The sequence below is a fragment of the Pelophylax lessonae genome (genome assembly GCF_965119305.1).
Source record: "Pelophylax lessonae genome assembly, chromosome: 9".
Classification (NCBI taxonomy): Eukaryota; Metazoa; Chordata; class Amphibia; order Anura; family Ranidae; genus Pelophylax; species Pelophylax lessonae.
In genome coordinates, this window is record NC_138776.1 from 39,195,098 (window position 1) to 39,221,168 (window position 26,071).

Below are 26,071 nucleotides of genomic sequence, written 5' to 3' on the forward strand. Positions count from 1 at the left end.
ATTTTTGTTTTTCTTTGTGCCGTAAAGTAAATAATAAAGGATGTATTAGATTAGGTAAACTGATTTTACAGGGTGACTAGGTGTTTGTTAAAGGTAAAGTGGGACTCTACAAAATGCTTTTCCTGACAGACTCCATGGCGGCATACGTTTGGGTAGCTCAGCCTTCGCTCTTACCCCATAGGACCCCACTCCCATAAATTTTGAGGCTGAGCCAGAAGACATGCTTTCCGTAACTAGCCTACTCATAACACTGGAAGGGTACTCATGCTTCCATGGAGTCCATAAGGAAAGGAACATTACGGTAAGTATTTGAAATTGAAGTTTTCCTGGCAGACTCAATTGGCACTTTTCCACTGCAAGTACCGGCTCGGCTCTACTCGGCCCTGCTTGGCCCGGTTTGCTTTTCCACTGCTGGTACCGCATGGTACGGTGTTGGAACGGTTCGGTACGGTACGGTATGGTTTGCTTTTCCACTAAAGTAGTACTAAAGTTAAGTGGGTGGGATAACAACGATTCTCTGACCAATCAGTGGCTAGTAGTGACTGCATGCAAAGGATTGTGGGATATGGCACCGGTATGGTACCTCTTGGAACCACAATCGAGGTGGTACTGTTTTTGAGAGCCGTACCATTCGGTTCCATGCAGTGGAAAAGCGTCGCCGTACCGCACCGTACCGAACCGTTCCTACACCGTATCATGCGGTACCAGCAGTGGAAAAGCACAAAAGCGAGCCCAACCGTTCGGTTCCATGCAGTGGAAAAGCGCCAAATGACAGCATACGTTTGGGAACTAATGGCACTTCTCCACTGCAAGTACCGGCTCGGCTCTACTCGGTCCTGCTTTGCCTGGTTTGCTTTTCCAATGCTGGTACCGCATGGTACAGTGTTGGATCGGTTCGGTACAGTATGGTATGGTTTGCTTTTCCACTAAAGTAGTACTAAAATTAGGTGGGTGGGATAACAACGGGGTGGGTGGGATTCTCTGACCAATCAGTGGCTAGTAGTGACTGCATGCAAAGGATTGTGGGATATGGTACCGGGTATGGTACCTCTTGGAACCACAATCGAGGTGGTACTGTTTTTGAGAGCCGTACCGTTCGGTTCCATGCAGTGGAAAAGCACCGCCGTACCGTACCGTACCGAACCGCTCCTACACCATACCATGCGGTACCAGCAGTGGAAAAGCACAAAAGCGAGCCGAACCGTTCGGTTCCATGCAGTGGAAAAGCACCATAACTAACCCAAAGAACAAGGGTAATTTTTTTGTCCTCCTCATAGGACCCTTGGTGTGTACACTCCTTACCTTCTTGCATTTCTTACTGCCAGTTTTTATGCCAAGACACGTGCTTTCAATTTAGAACCAAGGATCAGTTCATTTCCAAGGATTGGTCATAATTACCTTGAAGGGGGCTGCATCTGAAATTTGAGGGAGAGCCAAGACTCTCTACATGGGATTTACTACTTGCTCTGGACTTCCTTGCCATTTCTTTTCAGTCCAGCTTATGTAAAGCCTGAGCTATGAAGACAGCCTCTCTAGAGGCTATCTCATCAGCCAGGAAGTCTGCCAAGATAGAAACATAGAAACATAGAATGTGTCGGCAGATAAGAACCATTTGGCCCATCTAGTCTGCCCAATATATCTGAATCCTATGAATAGTCCCTGGCCCTATCTTATATGAAGGATAGCCTTATTCCTATCCCATGCATGCTTAAACTCCTTAAGATCCAGGCTTTAGGCTAGAAAGGGTCCTTTGGTGGCCGGCAGCTCCAGGTGGGATCCTCTTCAGTCCAGTGGAGTTAGGACTGAGCCATGGTTACAATCTCTCTAAGGCTACACCCACAGACAGGACATTTTCCAGGTCCAGGGCTTTTAGGATCCTTGCGGCTACATATGAAGGCAGCCTCTCTCACAGTTTAACTCAGTCAGGAAGTTTACCAGGATCTGGGCTTTAGGCTTGAAAGATCCTTGTTAACATTCTGCCTAGTGCAGAGAGTGTTTATAACCATACTGGGTTGCAATCCATGGTGGCAATCCATTATATGAAAACAAAAGAATTGTTCTCTCCATATGCAGGACCACTATGGATAATTATTTCAATGCTTTGCTTAGAGTGTTAGGATATCTTTGTCACTCTCTCAGACAGAACCAGCAGGACACAGATATCATCCAGGATCATCGCTGGATGGGTTGTGCTGGCTTACGGCTTGGTTCCTATGGCAGCAGTGACAACACACTCAACCAAGAGTGTGTAGACTTTGTAGGCTTCCGGTAACAGGGCACCAGAATAGTTGTAGGGTGATGACCTGGTCCTCCACTTATGGGCCATACACACTATAAGATTTTCTGAATACTTTTTCCTTTAGACTTACCAAAACCATATAATATGAGGTCAAACCTAAACACTTTCAATTTGTATGCAATCTGGCAGGCCCTTGCACTACATAGAAAAGGTAAATCTGAAGAAAAAAGTCTTCAGAAAATCTTATAGTGTGTATGGCCCTTAAGGCTGTTCTAGCTCACTGTGGTGGGAATCTAACTTCTTTATCCTGTTTATTTTTTAAGTTTAGGTGTAAGGGCTAAGCACTATAATTGAAACTTTTTTCGGCATTTCCACCCTTGTTCTTTGGGCTAGTTAGTTACCAAAGGTATGCTGACATGGAAAATGGAACATTTCCTATCAAACACTTACTCTACTATTACGGTACGTTTTGATGGGAAATTTTCCGTATTACGGTTTTAGATATACCCAATACTATGCTACACAGATGCTGCAATGCTGTCATCATGCGCAATTTGCTGCTATGTTGTTATCTTGTCAATTGTTTTCTACATGCTTTACATGTTTTGTAACTATGCTTATGACTATACATTTATATCGATTGTATGCTTATACTCTACTAATAAATTTTACTTTTTGACTCTTCATGACTATTGTGGCAACCTCATATAAAGTCCCGCCTGGGCGACCGTTCTCTTGTCTTTACAAAATTTTAGGGATGGAGATGTACACAATTGCAAGTGCTAGACCAGTTTTCTCTTACCAGTTAGTTACCAAAGGTATGCTGCCATAGAAAATAGAACATTTCCTATCAAACACTTACTCTACTATTACGGTACGTTTTGATGGGAAATTTTCCGTATTACGGTTTTTGGTGGAGTGATTTGGGTTTTGTTTGAACTCCCACTGGATCACCTGCCATTCTCTGTTCCTGTATAACAACCAGTGGCAGTAACCTCTTCGTTCTTCTCTCTGGAGTGCATAGCCATTTATTCATTACAGTATATGTACAAATGTATACGTGTAAGATCAAGTGAAGGGTAAAGGTAAACTTGGACTCCAGCCTTACCTTCAGTCTTGCACATTTGTGCATGCTCCTCTTTTGTACTAAAATGTCCAGTATCATCTAGCCCTACTGTCCCTGACCTATTTTTTGCATTCACTGGATTTCATCTTTCAGTCATGTAGGCATCACCTATGGCACTATGCATATAAATTCAGGCTGACTTGTGTAGTGCCCCTTTAAGCCACTTGGCAGGACATTGCACCTAGCTACAGATTATTTTCCCTCCCTTCCAGTGACTGACAGAGCAAGGGGAGAAGAGAAGAGGACACATGAATACTGAGACAGGGTGCTGTAATGTTTTTAGGTAGCTACGTACAGCATTGCATATAGACCCAGTGATGACATCACTGGGTCTAAAGTAAGGTATGTAATAAATAGGGAAAGGTTTTAATTAAAATAATGCATTAGCATATTGATGAAGGGAAAATGAAGAGCCACGGAAGGCAAAATATAGGTAAAATAAAAATAAGCTTTAACCACTTCAGCTCCAGAAGTTTTTACTCTATTCTTGACTAGGCTTTTTTTTTGCCATTCTGGACTGCGCTACTTTAACTGGCAAATGCGCGGTCATGCAATACTGTATGCAAATTTTTTTTAATAACATCATATTTTTTTTTACACAAATGGAGCTTACTTTTTGGTGGTATTTCACCACTGGGTTTGTAAATGTTTTCTTATATAAACTAAAAAAGACTGAAAATGTTGAAAAACATTTTTTATTTACACTGAACAAAATTCTAAATGCAACACATTTGTTTTTGCCCCCGTTTTTCATGAGCTGAACTCAAAGATCTAAGACTTTTTCTATGTACACAAAAGGCCTATTTCTCTCAAATATTGGTCACAAATCTGTCTAAATCTGTGTTAGGCCCCTTTCACACATGCAGACCATTCAGATCCGCCTGTCAGTTTTTCAGACAGATCTGAACGGATCCCCCATGAATCTCTATGGGGCAGCGGATGTCAGTGGAGACATGTCCATTGACATCCGATCCGATCCTGTCCGTCAAATCCGGATGGATGGAAACCCTATTTTCCATCCGTCCAGCGGATCGGATGAGAACGGACAGGCGGTCTGTTCTCATTCAATTCCTCCATAGAGGACAGCGGGGATCTGACACCTCCATCTCCACACACAGAGCGGAGACGGAGCTGTCATCCGCCTGCTCAGCGGGGATCGGCGGATTGACCCCCCCGCTGAGCAGAGCGGCTCCATCGACGGAACTGAGCTTTGTGAAAGGGGCCTTAGTGAGAACTTCTCCTTTGCCGAGATAATTCATCCACCTCACAGGTGTGGCATATCAAAATGCTGATTAGACAGCATGATTATTGCACAGGTGGGCCTTAGGCTGGCCACAATAAAGGCCACTCTAAAATGTGCAGTTTTATCACACAGCACAATGCCACAGATGTCACTAGTTTTGAGGGAGCGTGCAATTGGCATGCCAACTGCAGGAATGCCCACCAGAGCTTTTGCCTGTGAATTGAATGTTCATTTCTTTACCATAAGCCATCTGCAAAGGCATTTCAGAGAATTTGGCAGTACATCCAACCGGCCTTACAACCGCAGACCACGTGTAACCACACCAGCCCAGGACCTCCACAACCAGCATCTTCACCTCTAATATTGTCTTAGACCAGCCACCCGGACAGCTGCTGCAACAGTCGGTTTGCATAACTGAAGAATTTCTGCACAAACTGTCAGAAACCGTCTCAGGGAAGCTCCTTTGCATGCTGGTTGTCCTAATTGGGGTCTCGACCTGACTGCAGTTCATCATCGTAACCAACTTGAGTGGGCAAATGCTCAAATTCTATGGAGTCTGCCACTTTGGAGAGGTTTAAATAGTGTGTATCAGCGCTGCCCAATCAATACAATATATAGTGCAGAATATTTATCGCAATAATAATAAATATATATAAAGTGCTATCAAAATAAAGTGCTTCACCGTGTTTATCAAATTAATAAATACATATAAACACATAAATAATATAAATTAATCATACATTGCAAAAATAAATACTCTATATCTCAAAGTGTCCAGTGCTTATATACCAAAAATATATACATAATAAAACAGTGCTCAGTGCTTAATATGTGATACTTAATATATAGTATCAAAAAATATGTACAAAAAAGTTCAATTCTCAAATCTTCTTCCTTATTCAGTACTCAGTGCTTATCTGTAAATACACAATTTCAAAAGTGCTGGTGCTTGCTGGTGCGCTCGGGTGCTCCCCTCTTAGTCCCCTACTCACCCGACAATCAATGGAAAACCAACTTAAGCAATCTTATCCTCCCTGTTCGCTAGCACCAGACTGCAGCAACATACACCGCTACTTCCTATTATTGCACCGTATTACAGCAGCATACAACTAGAAGCATCCACAACCGATCTCCCCATGTGGGTTTAATAGACAAAGAGAATCCTCATCATGCGGTATATCCATAAACTTTATTATAAATTCAATGAGATTGCACTTACAATATACAGCATGTAAACGAGTGAGATAGTTTTCCTAAGCCGGGACGCCGAACATGTCTCTGCGTTCCACCCGTGCTATCCGGAAGTGACGTGTTACGTGAGGTTGACGGCTTTTAAATTAAACTTTGGAGAGGTGTTCTCTTCACAAATGAATCCCGGTTTTTACTGTACGTAGCAGATGGCAGACGACGTGTATGGCGTTGTGTGGGTGAGCGGTTTGCTGATATCAACGTTGTGGATGGAGTGGCCCATGGTGGCAGTGGGGTCATGGTATGGGCAGGTGTATGTTATGGACAAAGAACAGAGGTGAATTTTATTGATGGCATTTTGAATGCACAGAGATACCGTGACGTGATCCTGAGACCCATTGTTGTGCCATTCATCCATGACCATCACCTCATGTTGCAGCATGGTAATGCATGGCCCCATGTTGCAAGGATCTGTACACAATTCCTGGAAGCTGAAAACCTCCCAGTTCTTGCAAGGCCAGCATACTCACAGAACATGTCACCCATTGAGCATGTTTGGGATGCTCTGGATCAGCGTGTTCCAGGTCCTGCCAATATCCAGCAACTTTGCACAGCCATTGAAGAGGAGTGGACCAACATTCCTTAGGCCACAATCAACAATCTGTTTAACTCTAATGGCCCGTACACACGATCCAAAAATCGGACGAAAATTAACGCTTGTGAAAGGATCGGACGATAATCGGATCGTTAGTACACAGCTTACGAGAGGCGATCACGACAGTTCGCCCGATATTATCCGGTCGTGCAAGCATAAAAATTTTGATCATATTATAACACATCGTACTATAATCGTATTATCAGTATGTTGTTCGTCCGAAAAAAATGGTGAGCAGTAGACAGCGCATGAGCAGTAGACATCATTTTCCCCTCACTCGCTACAGCGTGGTTACGCATACCGGAAGCTTTTGAATCATTGTCCGAGAAAATTCGTATCGTAAGTAACCTCTCCCAATTGCGAATATAATTGAGAGTTCCTAGCAACCAAAAAAAAACGGACGGAGAGTCGTCTGATTTTCGGATCGTGTGTACTGGGCATTAGGAAGGAAATGTGTTGCACTGCGTGAGGCAAATGGTGGTCACACCAGATACTGACTGCCCCCCCCAATACAGTAAAACTGCACATTTTAGAGTGGCCTTTTATTGTGGGCAGCCTAAGGCACACCTGTGCAATAATCATGCTGTCTAATCGGCATCTTGATATGCCACACCTGTGAGGTGGATGGATTATCTCTGCAAAGGAGAAGTGCTCACTAACACAGATTTACACAGATTTGTGAACAATATTTGAGAGAAATAGGCCTTTTGTGTACATAGAAAAAGTCTTAGATCTTTGAGTTCAGCTCATGAAAAATGGGGGCAAAAACAAAAGTGTTGTGTTTATAATTTTGTTCAGTGTACTTCTGAACCCCTGTTCTAAGCTGATCAGCAGGTCCCAGCCATAAATCATTGGATGGGACCTGCTAACCAACTGTAGCGAATGACAGCACAGAGGGGGTGGAGGATGCTTGCACACCTCCTGCCTGCAAATGTCGGATCACATACATGTACTTAGTACATAACCCAGCACAGCGAGGCCACTCTGCCGCAGTATAAGTGCGGTGAGCTGTCTGGAAGTGGTTAATATTTCATCATAAAAAGCCATTTTAGACAAATAAAGTGTATTTAAAGTCAAAGCTTGTTTCTATTTGTTTTAGATAGCGTAGGGAAGAGTTCCGTCTTTCAAGTATTTTTTTTTTTTGTAGCTGTGTCCAGCTGGGGAGAATTCTCTACCTCTCCTAGAGGCGCAACGGGATAACTCTTCAAATTGAATGAAATTCCTATCTTAGAGACCTGTCAATGGAACATGTGTCCGCATTGGTTGGTTTTTCCTCACCTATTGCTCTGTTGACAACTCAAAATCTTTGCTTATCCATCACTTTTGTCTGATAGAAACAGAGAAATGTGACAGAAGAAAAAAGACCAAGTAGTCCATCGAGTCTGCACCATTGTTTTTTTTGTTTGAATATAGATTTTTGCTCATCCCAAACATGTTTGAATCCACTAACTGTTGACTGACTCAATACTGCGTGAAGTATATTCTAAGCCAGGGGTCTTCCAGCTATGGCCCTCCAGTTGTTCAGGAACTACAATTCCCATCATGCCTAGTCATGTCTGTGAATGTCAGAGTTTTACAATGCCTCATGGAACGTTTAGTTCCGCAAAAGCTGGGGGGGCCATAGTTTGAAGATCCCTGTTCCAAGAATTGAAGTGTTACTAAACCCAGTAGCCTGTATTCACTATATCTGGTCTCCCCAGGAGCCTGCAGTCACTATACCTGGTCTCCCCAGGAGCCTGCAGTCAATATATCTGGTCTCCCCAGGAGCCTGCAGTCACTATATCTGGTCTCCCCAGGAGCCTGCAGTCACTATATCTGGCCCCCCCAGGAGCCTGTATTCACTATATCTGGTCTCCCCAGGAGCCTGCAGTCACTATATCTGGTCTCCCCAGGAGCCTGCATTCACTATATCTGGTCTCCCCAGGAGCCTGCAGTCACTATATCTGGTCTCCCCAGGAGCCTGCAGTCACTATATCTGGTCTCCCCAGGAGCCTGCATTCACTATATCTGGTCTCCCCAGGAGCCTGCAGTCACTATATCTGGTCTCCCCAGGAGCCTGCGCTCACTATATCTGGTCTCCCCAGGAGCCTGCAGTCACTATATCTGGTCTCCCCAGGAGCCTGCGCTCACTATATCTGGTCTCCCCAGGAGCCTGCACTCACTATATCTGGTCTCCCCAGGAGCCTGCATTCACTATATCTGGTCTCCCCAGAAGCCTGCATTAACTATATCTGGTCTCCCCAGGAGCCTGCAGTCACTATATCTGGTCTCCCCAGGAGCCTGCATTCACTATATCTGGTCTCCCCAGGAGCCTGCTTTCACTATATCTGGTCTCCCCAGGAGCCTGCAGTCACTATATCTGGTCTCCCCAGGAGCCTGCACTCACTATATCTGGTCTCCCCAGGAGCCTTCAGTCACTATATCTGGTCTCCCCAGGAGCCTGCACTCACTATATCTGGTCTCCCCCGGAGCCTGCAGTCACTATATCTGGTCTCCCCAGGAGCCTGCATTCACTATATCTGGTCTCCCCAGGAGCCTGCATTCACTATATCTGATCTCACCAGGAGCCTGCATTCACTATATCTGGTCTCCCACAGTACACAGAGCATGGACATTCAATTATTTTAGTAAATATAAACTACTAAACACCTTTTCTCAGCAGCAGTATATAGCAGTCTTGTGACTTTTATCAGTGTCTGGTTAAAGCTTGTAGGAGGAGTTTTCATTCTACTTTGACTGTCCTATGAGGCTGCCTGCCCCCGAGCCTCTGCTGGACAGTGCTGATGGGCTGTGTGCTGATCACATGCACCCTCCCAAAAAAAAAAAAACTCTCTAAGAATACACACCAAACTGAGCATGTGCAGCGGTCCCCAAGGCTCTATACTATCAGATGATTGATTGGGGACAGTAAAGGAAGGTGAGAATCAGAGAAGACAGGCTCAAACAGCCTTTTTACACAATGCTGATGATTAACCCCTTAGGTTCCACAGTGAGTATACCAATCATGTTTTACTGCATATACAGACTGATTTTACTGTTCTGGGTTTAGTACCACTAAACTTTTGGTAAAATAATACTTTAAGTTAATGCCTCCATTTTCTTGATCTTAGCTTCATGTTGAAAAACCTCTCCTCCAGAATCTTTTCACACCCTTCATGTATTTAAAGGTTCCATTCATGTCCCTCCTTTCCCCCTTAAGGGGACAATGGTCAAAAGGACAAATAGAGGCAAGAATCTCCCAAGCGGAGACATAGACAACGAGAAACTTTACCACGGTTCTAATCCTTCCCTATTCTAAAACTAAAAAAAAAGAAAATGCCTTTACATACACTGTTATTCCAATCTTCTGGTAAGAGTGTGTGGAAGGCTAGTTTCCGTATCCAACATGACTATGCAAAAAGTCAGCTCCAAAAAAGACATGGTTTTATGAGATCTGGTGTGGAGGAACTAACCCCAACCCTACTGAACACTATTGGAATGAACTGGAATGCTGGTTATGAGTCAGGTCTTTTCATCCAACACCAGTACTACTACAAATGTTCTTTCAGATGAATAAGAACAAATTTTTACAGACACACCCTAAAAGTGGAAAGCCCTCTCAGAGGCAATTCTGTATTAATGCCCATGTTTTTAAATGGGATGTTCAAAAGGTGTGTGGGCAGGTGCAGCTAGCTAGTTTGCAACTAGGTGGCTCTGTTCCAGAATAAGGTCTGGTTACAGACAACATTGTCATTTGGTTCTCAACCCCTTTTAGTTAGAGCCCTCCTGCAGTCATGTCATGGGTGAGTCAGTGCCCAGTTATAAGCAGGGTTGGGAGGGGCCATCGGACACTTGGGGCATGGAAGCCAAGCACCCCTCACCAGTACTGATGTAAAAAGCATGTGGAGGCCCTTTACAAGGCAGAAGGCCCAGGGAAGAGTAGACATGCACCCACGAGACCTAGCTGCAGACTTTCTGGAGGTGGGGGCTAGGGTGAATTGCAAAAGGCCTTTTGGACCAGGACAAGAGTTCCCTGAGGGAGGCTTTTCTCCTGGAGGGTCTTGGGAGAGGTATATCTATGGAGGAGGTGATGGCAGTTAGAAGAAGATGGCTATGAATATGCTTTTACATGTCACTGTTACAGACTGTCCTCTAAATGTGATTGACTATGTAATTTCAAGAGACTCCGGGATGTATTTTGATGTGATTTGACTGTTATGCCTTTCTCTGAGTACCATCAGTAAAGTACACCAACTCTATTCATGTGGACACATTCCTTCCTTGAGATATAAAGGTCAATGGCTGGAAATGTCATGTGGAGGTGGAGGCCTCTGGTATGGTGAGTTGCATAATATGGTGGAGAATTTGGCCTCAGCAGGGGGGATAGTGTACTAGCAAGGGCAGGAGTGGGGCAGGGATTCGGGCTCTTAATGCCAATTCTAGCCAATCGCAAAGTCCCTCTTACAAGCTCATATATTTGTAATTGTCAGGTGTTCACACATTTATATTGTGTAGCACACAGGGGCTTATACCCTGGGCAAAGAACTACTTAACAGGTGCATCTCAGGACTCTTATGTCTAATACGTGGCATCTGTATACATGGGTCTTGATGGTCCAACCGGCACCAGCAAATCCTGGAACTCAGAAGCAGTGCAATGTTGGAAATGTACAGTAGTTGGTAGGATAACAGCATAACTTCTAGCAAAGCAATTTAAGAGGCTCCTCCACTTCTATGGTCCTTCCCTAGGATGGCTTTGTAGACCATACACTCTACAAGACCCAATATACATTTCTTCCATTGACAAATCAGCACATTCCTGAACCTATGGGGTTTATATCTTTTTTTCTTTATTTTTTCTATTTAAAAAAAAAATACAGCAGTGCCCTGTGTCACGTTTGGTTCTCATACATACATACAGCACTGCAAAAAGCAAGAAAATTAGCATGGGGTCTACTCAAAATCCATACCAGACCCTTATCCAAGCATGCATGGGGACAGGGAGATGTAATTTGTGGAGAGTAACAGGTGGGATCAGATGTGCTGGCAGGTTTTATCTTTTGCTAATTTGGAGGGCTTCATTCTTCATGATTGATGAGGATCTACATGACATGACCGATGATGGATTTATATCGTGAAACATTTTTTTTTTTCCCAATAAAGGACTTGTCAAAAAGGTATGTACCTTTATTTACTTTTTAGTGAATGGATAGGGGTAATATGTACTCCTTACTCATTCACACTGAGGGTAAGGGGGTATCTGGGTGCCCATCTTTTTTTAAATGGGGCTTCCAGATTCTAGTAAACCCACCACCTGCCACCTGCTGACTCCCACAACCACCGTTCCAGGGTTGTGGAGAGGAGGCCCTTGTGCTCACCATGGGAACAAGGTGGTTTGGCACTCCCGCCCCCTTCCCAAATTAAGACCATGTGATATGGCATGGTGCAGTAAAGAAAGGTTACATGCTTTTCCTCTTGTTGTCTCCATGAGGTTCCTTCTCAAAACCCATACTGGGCTCAAAGGCTCTAGAATGATGATAAGGGTTCTTCTCTTTTTTACTATATATATATATATTTATTTATTTATATATATATATATATATATATATATATATATATATTTTTTTTTTTTTTTTTACGACATGTCTGCCCTTGTTTGTACCCTTGGTGGGGATGAGTGATTGGTTGTTAGGGTGTCCCCAGCTCCCCAACAAACATGATTTTAGGGTAGGAAGAGATCACATTTACCAGTGGTAGTAATACTGCCGCTAGATGTTCCACTTCCTGCTGCAGTTTTAGCTACCCATTTAGTCAGTATTTGCTCAACTTCCAAAGGAGCAAAATTTGGTCCGATCATGAGTTTGGACCAAACTGGAAGCTCATCCCTCATGTTAAATTCTGTAACTTTGTAGTGAAATCAACTTAGCCAAAATCAATCTTCTCATCTTCTTATCCTCTGCCTGAAACCCAAACAGCCCTTTAGCTGTGATATTGTATAGAGATCTACTTTTCCAATGAGAATGTGTGCTGATTATGGCAAGTAAACACAGTATTTTGTTATAGAATAAAACACATTTTGCAAGAGTGAAAACATATCTTTTATCATTGGAAATATCTCACTTTTTTACTTGAAATTTCCTGTAAACCAAGCTGTAAAATCTATCGCTAGTGCACCACATTTGCATTTTAATACATTATTAAATCCAGTCCCCAACACTTGCCTGACATTTTTTCTGAGCATGTTATCATCTACATGACCTCTACCCCTCCTGCAAGGAGATCTGTGTGTAGCCTATTGTTTACACGTCGTGTTTGCAGATATGCAGATCTCACTTATAGAAATCAGATACAAAAGGTATGGTAGCTGGCTGATTTAATTAGCATGCTCCTTGTGCTACATTGGTTCCATTCGCAATGCTAATGCGTGTATTTTCATTTTTTGAAAACTCTCGGCTAATTACCGTTACTGTGCATGCATCCTAATGAATCTCTGTTATTTATAGTGAAAACATCTCAGCTGTGACTGTCACCGGTAAAAAGGGGAATTCTGACAGCCAGTCAACCGCGAGCCTCCAGATGGATTCCACTAGATGGAGTGTATCTCTTGAGCTGGGGGTTTTGGATCAGTTCACTTTAGATGAAAAACGTTCATGGTTTAGATTTCCAAAACAAGAGGAAAAGGTCTGTGCTCAAATTCCCACAGTAAACGTGAATTTAGGAGGGGCTAGGGTGTGGCTACATGGCAAATCCTAATATTCTCTAATAGTTCCCTTTAAACCATTGTGCGTCCTGTAGGGATGTTGTTGCGACTGGAATCTGAACCCATGACCTTTGCTGCATCCAGTAGTAGATATTCTTGCTGAGACACTGGACAGCAGCCTGTTTGATGAACCTTCAGCTCCGTGCTCCCCCCATGAACTTCCTATTTAAACCATGGCTTTGCACTTTCTGTTTGCCAGATTATTGTCCCTCCTGCTGCCGTCCTTATCATTTGTTCGACCTTTGCCTTGTTCCTTGACTACGCTGCTGCTTTATCCCAACCTGCAAACACTTGTCACCAATCTTTGGCTTTTTACTGACTACACTATGCTTGATGCCTACCTGCTATATCTTCTTCTGGAATCCTGAAGATCACGACCTGGTACTAACACGCAGCAAAACCCATCTCCACCATCAGGAGCTCTGGTGAATACCAGTTGGTGCTTAGACCCTGCATCTGAGGTGAGCCCAAGTCATCTGCCAGGGTGACCTGCTTGTGATCTTATTCAGCTGGTTGAGGGGGAACCTCTTTACTCCTATAGCTTATTGTCTCTGAGCCTAACCCTTGACTGTGACATATGTATTGACTGCTGAGAGGAAAAATGGCATCTATTCCCTGACTTCCATAGTGCAGGGACCAAACTCCTTAAAACCTGTGGGAATGCTGAGTAGCTCAGATCTGATGGTAAGATACTACAGCACAGTGCAGGATCATCTTCTAACGAGATTTGGGCAACCCAACATTCTCCAAGATCTGACCCGGAGGAGGTCACCCTCATCTAGGTGCCAAGGTAGAAGCAGTCTCAACGTAAGATTATTAGTGACCCCCTGCACCCAAGTTATTTTTTTTTTATCCTGAATTTTAGGAAGGTGGACACCTTGAAAAAGAGGACCTTGTCACTGAGGTACAAGATCTGCTTTAAAGTACTTATTTTACAAATTGGTACTAGATTTTTTTTTTTCTTTACATGCCAAGAGGGTAACTTGAAAGAGTATCCAAATAACTGTCAATAACTTGAAGGTGAGGGATGTTTTAAATGATTCAGGATAGCTTGCCCCCATTGTTCTCCCCTCTCACCCCTTTGGGAGGCTTCCCTTGGTTTACCCTGGGGGAATACCTCTCCTTTTTTCCGCTCTTGGGCATTTGACAGGGAGACCAGATGTGGCAGGTTTGTTCAAGAACAGGGGCTGTTATCTTCGGACAGTCTCAGGGACCAATATGGCTGGTTTCCTGTGGATGACTGGCTTTACAGGAACCCCTGACACTTTATTAGTAGCTTAACTCAGGCCATCTGATCTCCATCCACTTCCACTCCTTTTGAAAAACTCTGTATATCCACCTCTATGATTCCACATTCCATATCTGTGTTGAATGAGCTGCTGCAGTCAATGGAACCCAGGGGAAAACCTCTATACATAAGGGAATGTGAGAGAGACCTGCAACATGAATTTACCGAAATACAATTTAACCATTTGTTTCTCCTTACACATATTAGCTCTGTTGATACCAAATGAAAGAAAATGGGTTCAAACGATTTACTCACTGGTATAGGGTTCCCTCCAAACTTGCCAGAATATATCCAACCCTTTCTGATGCTTGCTGGAGAGATTGCGGGCAACGGTGCACATTCCTACATGTTTGGTGGGAGTGCCCCAAGTTGTGATTGTACTGGCAAGATATTAGGAATCAAATTAAAGCGATACTAGACATTGAGGTACCTGACCATGCGCTGGAGCTTCTTCTCCTTCTTGCTTCTTCTCCTCTCCATCCCTCTCAGCCACTACCGTAAATCAGTCTAGCCACACCTTTTGAATGTGGCTAGATGACTGATTCTAGTACACTGTAAATCAGCTCAAACTCTAAGTCAGGAGGATTGGATACGTTTAGTAAACAATATCATAGCTGCAGAGGAATGGATGGCGACATGCAAGGGTAGACATGGCAAGTTCTACAATATATGGGCTACGTAGATTCATTACACAAGTGGGACTCCACAACCTATAATTACATAATCCTTGACCATAGTTGACTGTTTATGTTACAATAGATCTGATTCAAAGAGATTTTCATACCTACATAAAATAATTTGTGCTACAGTGCTGCTCTTGTTCCCCCTTTTTTCCCTTTGACTATTTCCCTCTTTTCCCCTCCTCTTTCCGTTCTCTTACAATGGTTCTTTTCAGCTGTTAGGCTATCCCTGTTAATGCTTACCATTTCTGGCATTTGATAAGTGGCGCGGTGTATTCTGTGATACGTTGACCTACTTAGAGGTATGAGGTTATTTATTGTTGTGATCCTTCATCTGCTATAGTACTAGTTAAGCAGTTACTCCACCCCAAACTCACTCATCCATGTCTTTATGGACCTTGCTTTGGGCACTGGTTCCAAATCATTTGGTCGAGGGGGGATTATGGTTTGGGGTTGTTTTTCAAGGGTTGGGCTTGGCCCCTTAGTTCCAGTGAAGGAAACTCCTAAGTCGTCAGCATTTTGGACAATTTCATGCTCCCAACCTTGTGGGAATAGTCCTCACCTCAACCCGATAGAACACCTTTGGGATGAATTAGAGCGGAGACTGCAAGCTAAGCCTTTTTGTCCACATCAGTGCCTGACCTTACAAATGCGCTTCTGGAAAAATGGTCAAACATCCCCATAGACACATTCCTAAACCTTGTGGACAGCCTTCCCAGAAGAGTTGAAGCTCTTATAGCTGCAAAGGGTGGGCCAACTCAATATTGAACCCTACGAACTAAGACTGGGGTTTTATTAATGTTCATGCGCGTGTAAAGGTAGGCGTCCCAAATCCCAATACTTTTGGTAACATAGTGTATATGTGTAATGGCAACAGCAGAGAAGACAGAATAGAACAGTTGCTACTGCTGGATCTAAGCCCTGGAAGCAGAGAGTGAATTCATGAAAATAACACATGCCATCCAACATCACATTTCATCCAACATTCCTCTCGAAAATTGGCCTTTAAACGATTTTTGATAACAGCACTGGTGATTGTGTATACACGTTCTATTTTCCTTGTCTCCCTGGCTGATATTTCTGTTGTTGTTACATGTAGTGCGGTCTTGTCTCCGGAGTAAAACATTGAGCTGTACGCATTAAATGAATAAACCCCCCAGGTGCAATTTCTCTATCAATACAAGTTAGTCTAGCCTTTCACATTGATGCACAGGAGTTATTATTCAACCCAGTCTGAGGATTGCTTTCATAATATGATCGCCTTGGCTATCTATGATCTTTGCTAGGTATAAGTGTACAGGTTGTCATAGCGATGTTAGGAGAAGATAGGAGAAGACTGACCTTCTTCTAGATCAAAACTCTGTACATAATATCATTTCATTGTTAGCTAGGGTGAAAAATGAGATCCATCTCGAACTTTTCACAAGCTCTTGCAGTTTTGATTCAGAAGAAGATAAAACAAAACCCAGGGATGTACAGTGTATACCATAATGGTTCTAGGGCAGCTGGGCCAGGGAGCCGAGCACAAAGACTCAAAATATGGAAATTTTCATTACATATTGTGTATCTCTTCTGTCCACTTTTGAAAGTTTTCTTTCTTCTACACATTGAATGCTGGTGCCTTTTTACTTTTTCTTTTGGAGCCTGTAGGCGTTGTGCAGGGTGGTGCAGAGGCAATAACTCATGCACACACGTGTGCAATAGAAACTTGTATTGAAGTAATGCAGCAACAGTTCACAACCAACCCAGGGAGCAAGCTGCCCAACTGAATGCACTCACTGTTTCCAGCAAGGTAGACAGAGTGGGTACCAGCCACATTGACAGCGTCTGTTGAGAGGGGCAGAATGCGGCCTGGCCATCTCTTGCCCAAACGGGAAGATGTCAAGGAAAAAAGGGACCCTACGCTTTCCTTCCTTGTCAGGAACCTTTCCCTATCACCACAACTATCCCTAACAGAGGCGTTAAGTTCGCAAAACCCAAGGCTCAGGGTCATAAATAGACACTGCCACACTTAACCACTTAATCCCCGGAGGATTTGGCTGCTAAAAGACCAGGGGGTATTTTGCGATTCGGCACTGCGTGACTTTAACGGACAATTGCGCGTACGTGCGACACTGTACCTAAACGAATTTGACATCCTTTTTTTCCTACAAATAGAGCTTTCTTTTGGTGGTATTTGATCACCTGTGCGATTTTTTGATCATGCGCTATAAACAAAAAAAGAGCGACAATTTTGCAAAAATAACAATATTTTTCACATTTTTTTATATGAAATTCCCCCCCAAAAAAATGTAAAAATCAAAATTTTTTAACATTTCCGGCCAATTTGTTTTATGCTACATATGTTTGGTAAAAAAAATCGCAAAAAGCGTATTTTTATTGGTTTGCGCAAAAGTTATCGCGTTTACTAACAAAGGGAAAGATTTTTGTCATTTTTGTTGTTTTTTTTTTAACGCGTAATGGCGGCGATCTGCGATTTTTTTTTGCGGTACTGCGACTTTGCTGCGGACAGATCGGACCCTTGACTGACATTTTTGACACTTTTGGGGGTACCAGTGACATTTCTACAGTAATCAGTGCTATACATATGCACTGTTACTGTAAAAATACACTGGTAGTGAAGGGGTTAACTTTATTTGAGAGGGAGGGGCTGTGTGTTTCCCTAGGGGCGTGATTCTTACTGTGATTGGCTGTGGCTTGAGCTGTAGGAACACTGATCAACGGTCCTACATTGTAGAACCGTGTGATCAGTGTTTCTACACAGGGGAGAATGACAGGTGACTTGTTTACATAAGCCGCCTGACTTTCTCCCTCTCCCCCGACGATCGCCGAGTGACCGTCCGTGACCGCGCAGGAGCGGGAGCACGCCTCCGCGGGCGCGCTCGCTCCCCAGAGCCTCACAGGCTAGCGACGTAGACCTACGTCGCTCTGCCTGTGAGGGGCTGACTGCCGCAGTAAATATACTGTGAGCAGTCGGCAAGCGGTTAAGATGACCACCAGAGTTACATGGATGGCCAGCATCCAATTGGATTGCTGCCCTAGTGACCCAGGAATGCATAGAGGAACCCTGTCCCCCAAGACATCCTCTCCCTGTCCCCATTATATATGAAAACATATAGGTTGCAGCGCTTAAAACATGAAAACAGTGAAACATATATATGTGCATATAACAGTGCAAATATATATGAGAACTCAGTTCATAAAAACTTTAAAATAAGTCCACAAATAATATTCAGTGCCAATGTGAAATAATCAATCCTCCACCACCCAAAAGCAGAAATGCGCACTCACCAGACCATATTGCTGTCTTATTAGGAGTATAGTATTTAAAGTATAACGTCAGGTCCTGAGCCAAAACAAATCAGGAAGGAGGATATGCATCGGAGGTAATTTCTTCAAATACTCGTCAGTAGATCACACGGCAATCCCGAGGAGACAGAGAGGAGTCGACAACAAATACTCCTTGAGGGGGGGAACCAGAGTACAACCGCTCCAGCCCGGAAGAGAAGAGGGAGCCTCCTAATAAGATAGCAATATGGTCTGGTGAGTGCGCATTTCTGCTTTTGGGCGAAGAACCACTGGTGGAGGATTGATTATTTCACATTGGCACTGAATATTATTTTGTGGACTTATTTTCAAGTTTTTATGGACTGAGTTCTTATATATATTTGCACCGTTATATGCACATATATATGTTTCACAGTTTTCATGTTTTAGGCGCTGCAACTTATATTTTTTCATGTTTTTTAATGTTTGTACAGTATATTCACATTGTTTGCAAGCTGCTAGTTGAGTTATTTTAAGGTGCTACCTTCACTTTATTACTCCATTATATATAGTTCTTTAAAAGCTAGGCAGAAGAGTAAGACATCCTTGTAGTGATCATGACAGGAGCTTGGGACTGATCGTAAGAGGTCTCAACACCAAATACCTGAGATACACCATAAGAACAAAGGTTTGAAAACACCTGACCATCACACCTATATAAGCTTGTTGAACATCCCATTCTTAAAACCTTGGGCAATTTGTATGAAGCCACTCCCCCTTTTTTGGCTACAATAGTGTCCACCCCTTCATTGAAGGCTTTCCAAAAGATTTTGGGGTCTGCCTGTGGTAATTTTTACCCATTTGGCCAAGACAACATTTATGAAGTTACATATTAATATTGGACAAGAAGACCTGGCATTCAGTTGCCTGTACAGTTTATCTAAAAGATGTTTAGTCGGGCTGAGGTCAGGGCTCTGTGGTCAGGGATCTCTGCAGGCCACTCAAGCTCTTCTACACCAAACTAGTCAAACTGTGTCTTTATGGAGCTGGCTTTATGCATAGAGGCACAATCATGTCGGAACAAAAAAGGTCTTCCCAAAATGTTATCACAAGGCAGAAAATTCACAATTGCCTTAAAGAGGAAGTAAACCCTCCTCTGACACTTCCACCTATAGGTGATCCTATGATAAGGCTTACCTATAGGTACTGTAAATACCTCCTAAACATGTACCGTTTAGGAGATATTTACCTTACATGCAGCCAGTGACATCACTGGCGCATGCGCTCTGAAGGAACGGCCGATCGTGCCGTTCCTTCAGAGCCCCGTGCCGCGACCGTCGGCTCCCGCGCGCGTGCGCGGGAGTGACGTCACCGCGGCTCCGGCCAATCAGATGGCCGGATGCCGCGATCCCGGAAGACGGGCGACTGGACATGTCGCCCGTCATAGAGGTAAGCAGGCAGCACGGCGGGGGCTCGTTCTAAGGTAAGTATTTCATAATGAGCTAGTATGCGATGCATACTAGCTCATTATGTCTTTCTCTTTCAGGATGTAAAGAAAAAAAAAATAATTTTCTCGGTTTACAACCTCTTTAAATATCTTTGTACGCTGTGGGATTAACAATAGCCTTCACTGAAAACACTTGAACTCAGTAATTTGTAGGGGTGTCCACATATGTTTGGCCCAAAGTGTGTATAGGAAACTATAAAGTTGTTGAATACCCCTATATCTACCAGAAAATATGTTTCTGGCATGCTGATTCTAGACGATATCGTGTACTATGGTTTTTTGTTGTGTTCTATGTTCATTTTTAACATATATTTTGCAGACAATATTTCATAACTAATCTTTTTATGAGGGCACTATATCCCTCTTTTTCGTTTTTGGATGACGTTGCATAAAATCTTCATTCCTCTAGCCTTCACCTCATCCAAGTCTACGTTACATATATTCAGAGATGTATAGTAACTAAGTAGAACTACTTCACTACTGTACTTAAGTACCGAAAGGCGGTATCTGTGCTTTCCTAGAGTAGAATTTTTTTCTCCTACTTCCACTTTTACTTCACTACATTTTTTCGATGATTTCAATACTTCTACTCCGATATTTTTTTTTTGTGCTGCATAGTTACTTGTTACAATTATAAAAATTACCACTGCCAGAACAATAGATGGCAGGATTCATGAAGCTCAAAACATGTGTATTATCAGCGCATACGAAAATAAATGCTACTGTATGTATAAATAAAAGCTGCATTTGAAATAATAAAACACAATATGATGTTCAAACTTTTTACTTCTTTCTTTAATAACTACATAACACAGTACTTGTACTTTTACTTTCAGTACTTGAGTAGCAAAATTTGTAAAAAAGCTACTTGCAATACTTAAGTACAAAAAAATGTTGAATACTTTAGTACTTCTACTCAAGTCACTTTTTGATCGAGTACTTCCACTTCTACTCAAGTCACTTTTTGATCGAGCACTTGTACTTTTACTCAAGTATGGGTTTCGAGTACTTTATACAACTCTGCATATATTTAAATAGTTCCACAGTAATTTAGGCTAAAAAAAGACATGTCCATCTGGTTCAACCACTTGAAAAATAGGAATAGAATAAATAAAAAAAAATAAATAAAAATGGAGATGGAGAGAAGAGGCTGGTTTATAGCTTGTGTGTGCTTAGTGGTTCTTTCTATGGATTCATAAGGTTCTGCTGCAGGATTCTCTCCTCTTCTTGTGCGCTGCTAGACTCAGCCAGCTCCTGTGCCCAGGATGCAATGCTGCCATCTTCTCTAAAATCCCTCTGCTGCCAGGCTGTACAGTCCAATTTATTGGCCAAATTGATCCTTTGTATGACTAAGTGGAGCTGAGCACGAGAAGGAAAAGTACCTAGAAGTAGAGGAGGAGTAGTAGATGGCCTTGTGCTTTCTGGGAATATTGGTCATCCAGGCCCTTTGGGCACAGGACATATATCAGGATAATGTGGAACAAACTGAAACTTGCTCACAGAGAGGCTTGATGGAGACTGGTTACACGGCTAAAGATGTGCTCTTGAATCCAGATGATGATATCTGGTCTGGTACAATAACTCTATGAGCCATCTGAGATTTAATGGTTATTGGTCTGATGGGGGACTGATGTGGACTATCACTGAATGCCTAGAATTGTCTGTTACAAGGGATCAATACAATTCAGTAAGAGGCTTCTATTTTCAGTGGGGGGGGGTGTCTTCTGGATATTCATTTATTCCATGAATTTTCACTTCATCGTTACATGGTTGTAATTCTTCATATAAATATTGTATTTGCTTGATGGACTCACTGTTGTGCAATGTTTGATTCAAGATTTTTACAATCTGGGTTTTAGACACTTCTAATATTTTTTCGTCGCATTCATGGGTTCTGTAATTTGTTTGGATGTGCACTTATTTTTTGTATACCCTTAATTCATTGTGAATGAAGGCATCGTCCAGGGTCACCATTTAGTTCCTGGGTTGAGATGTGGGCTCAGAGAAGATACAGTTATGTAAAGTCTGGTGCCTGGGCAGATGTTGCTTGTAGCAGATTAGCCCCTGATGCACCCTCTCACAGTGTGGCTTGATACACAGTAACGTTATACAATGTTGCAATTTGATTACTGGAGAGAAGAGATTGATGAAATCCTTCTTCCTGCCTGCAGCAGACTAATGGCTTAAAGGGAAACTTCACTCTTCCAATCAACATTGATTATTTCGAATCCTCATGCTGCTAGCATTAGTAAATAGATAGACAAGTTACTTCCTTATTCTGACTCCAATTGTTGTATTAGTGACTTATCCCTTGCTGAGACATATTCCTGGCCTGTATAAGCAGATGCAATCACTACGGACAATCGTTGTCAGATAGCTGAACTCACCAGACACCGTTTCTTTCCATCCACATTGGTTTTATTGCAAGCAGTAGGTATAGCAGACAATAAAATGTGGCAGGTGATTGAAGATGGTATCTGCAGGCTATAAACATATAGCAAAATAAATATCGGCCTAAATTGATGAAGAAATTCGATTTTTTACATTGTTTTATTGGATATGTTTTATAGCAGAAAGTCAAAACAATATATTATTTTTTTTTAATTGTCTGTCTTTTTTTGTGTATAGTGCAAAAAAAAAAAAAAAAAGAAAACGCAGAGGGGATCAAATACCACCAAAAGAAAGCCCTATTTGTGGGAAAAAGGACATAAATTTTATTTGGGTACAGAGTTACATGACCGCACAATTGTCAGTTAAAGTAACGTAGTGCTGTATCGCAAAACAATGGCCTGGTCATTAACCACTTTACGACCGCCCGCCACAGTTATACTGCGGCAGGCAGCCGCTCCTGCGAAAACCACCGTAGGTATACGTCGGTCACACGCAGGCAGCTAGGGGGTGAGTGCGCGCTTCCGCCCCCGCATGATAGCTGGGAAGCCAATGCTCGGGTCAGGCGGCTCTGATTGCCACCTGACACCCGCGATCGCCCCCGCTAAAAGAGAAGGACGGTCGGCTGTTGTAAACACATCTGACAGTTCTTCTCCCTGGAATGATCATAGAGTGCCTGGGATCCTTCTATATAGGATCACAGGTCTCTGTGATCATTTCACAAGCCACACCCCCATACAGTTAGAAACACACCCCAGGTACATATTTAACCCCTTGATCACCCACACTGTTAACCCCTTCCCTGCCAGTGTCATTATTACAGTAACAGTGCATATTTTTAGCACTGATTACTGTAGTAATGTCATTGGTTCCCCCAAAAGTGTCAAAAATGTCAGTTAGGGGTCCGATCTGTCCGCCGCAATGTCGCAGTCCCGCAAAAAATCGCAGATCGCTGCCATTACTAGTAAAAAAAACAATAAAATGACATTTTTTTTTAACCAAAAATATGTAGCAGAAAACAAATTGGCCTAAAATGTTAAACATTTTTGATTTTTTATTTATTTATTTTTTTGTGGGAATGTTTTAATGCAGAATGTGAAAAATATTGTTTTTTTTTTTTTCAGAATTGTCGCTATTTTTTTGTTTTTTATAGCGCAAAAAATAAAAATTGCAGAGGTGATCAAATAACACCAAAAGAAAGCTCTATTTGTTGGAAAAAAAGGACATCAATTTTATTTAGGTACAGAGTCGCACGACCGCGCAATTGTCCGTTAAAGTAACGCAGTGCCGAATCGCAAAATATGGCCTGGTCATTAAGGGGGGAAATCCTTCCGGTCCAGAAGTGGTTGGGGGGGGGGGGGGGGTAAAACCTTCCGGGGCTGAAGTGGGTTATTTTAGCCTTGGCGAAGTCACTGATTGAAGCTCAAGAATTGCTTTATAATGATAAATGTGGCGCTTTTCTGAAAAGTGAAACCATCTCTGTGTATTATGACATGTCAGAAATGTATTTGTTCAGACTTGTAAAGGTCCATTTCGAATTTCAGTCTTCTGCAGGAAGTTCTCCAGATTGCTTCCTTTTTGGCAGTAATAAGATTTGGGAATATTGTCTCTTTCCCGGATGATGGGGAATTTGTTATGAGCAAAACCATTCTATGGGGATATGCATGTTCTCAAAAGAGCTAATCTGAGAAATATTTTGTGTGCTCATCCAAGCCTGCCTTCAGATCTTCCTGGGCTGAGAACTAAAAGACAACCAACCGCTCATATTCAACTGATTGATACAACAGCAGTATTGATCCCCGGTGCTTTCATTCCTCTGGAGACCGAAATGGAAAGAAGTCCACAGCCTCCAGACAGAAAAGCAGGATTATCAGGAGAAATGTTTTTTTTATGATGATAAAAACGCCTGTTACGTTTAATAAGTGGAATAACGTGCTTAAGGCTTAACCATACTGTGTGTTTCTGTGCAGAGTGTTCGGACACTTCAGTCTCTTGTCGGAGTGGCAGCTGGTGAAAGTGGATTACAAATCTGTTTTTGGCCGGAGGTGCACGGAAAATGACTTTGAAAACTGGCATTTGCACAATCAGGTAAGAAAAATCAACAACAAGCTATTCTCCTTTTTTTCTTTTTTTTTTTTAAAGGGTGACTCCACTTATATGGGGGAAAAAAATAGCAAATAAAAAAAAAAACAATATAGCATATAAAATTGGGACACAAATCATATTGTAATTGAATGTTATTAAATATGACCTTTCCTCTTCAATCTGCAGCCATTGTAATTTTCGGAAAATGCAATGCAATATGGCTGCCTGGAGCTGTTCTGTACACAGAATGTAAACTGGCCACACCCCCAGAAACATCATTTCCTGCTTGTGTGATTGGCTCACTGATTTTCCCAGAAGTCTGCATTGACCACTTCTGGACCAGAAGATTTCCCCCTTAAAAAGGAAGTAAACTCTTCCTTTTTTTTTAGTTTTTTTTTCTTTCCTGCAAAGTAAATGCAATGCATACTAGCACATTATGTGACACTTACCTCCAAACGAAGCCCTTGTCGTCCCCACTGGAGGCCCCATCCATCTTCTGCCGTCTTCCTTCCTGCTCTGCGGACTCCAGCTATACTACTGGCCATGAGCCGCATTACGCCACTCCCGTGCAAGCGCGCAGGAGCCACCGGTCACAGCACAGGGCTCTGAAGAAACGGCACAGGCGATTCTATGGGAATGTATGACCATTCTTCCAGAAGCACATTTGTGAGGTCAGTCACTGATGCGAACGAGAAGGCCTGGATCGCAGTCTCCACTCTAACACATCCCAAAAGTGTTCTATCGGGTTGAGGTCGGGACTCTGTGCAGGTCAGTCAAGTTCCTCCACCCCAAACTCGCTCATCTATGTCTTTACGGACCTTGCTTTGTGCACTGGTGCGCATTCATGTTGGAACAGGAAGGGGCCATCCCCAAACTGTTCCCACAAAGTTGGGAGCATGAAATTGTCCAAAATGTCTTGGTATGCTGACTCCTTAAGAGTTCCCTTCACTAGATCTAAGGTGCCAAGCCCAACCCCTGAAAAACAACCCCACACCATAATCCCCCCTCCACCAAATGATTTGGACCAAAGCACAAAGCAAGGTCCATAAAGACATGGATGAGCGATTTTTGGGTGGATGAACATGACTGGTCTGCACAGTCCTGACTTCAACCCGACAGAACACCATTGGGATGAATTAGAGCGGAGATTGGGTGCCAGGTCTTCTCATACACATCAGTGCCTGACCTCACAAATGCGCTTCTGGAAGAATGGTCAAACATTTCCATAGACACACTCCTAAACCTTGTGGACAGCCTTCCCAGAAGAGCTGGAGCTGTTATAGCTGCAAAGGGTGGGCCAACTCAATATTGAACTCTACAGACTAAGTTCATGTGTGTGTAAAGGCAGGCGTCCCAATACTTTTGACAATATAGTGTATGTATAAAGCAGTGAATGTGACTTTCACCATACATTCACTCCTGCTGGTATGTCATTTAAATTGCAGTGATTGATTCACCTGAAATTATTGTTTGTTGGTAAATGTCCAATTCACTGCTTTATAAATCTACCCCTTAGTGTTCTTTTTCATATTTCTGCTGGGGTTTTTTTTTTGTGTATATATTGGTTGTTTTTATGTACTGTTGCTTTTCATTTTTTTGCAGGGAATGCATTAAAGTAAAAAAGGTTTAGGTTTAGAAGCACTTTAATGTTCTACAGGAGGATGTAT

The 26,071-nt window shown here is 42.7% G+C and overlaps 1 protein-coding gene across 2 annotated transcripts in view; it reads left to right on the forward strand.

The window, feature by feature from the left end:
- Nucleotides 1-26,071, forward strand: part of SORCS3 (sortilin related VPS10 domain containing receptor 3) — a 1,013,788-nt gene that overhangs the window by 822,139 nt on the left and 165,578 nt on the right. For both annotated transcript variants that reach the window (XM_082267888.1, XM_082267889.1), the window contains one exon: nt 24,290-24,407. In XM_082267888.1, the coding sequence (XP_082124014.1) occupies nt 24,290-24,407 (118 nt within the window). The remainder of the gene's footprint in view (nt 1-24,289; nt 24,408-26,071) is intronic.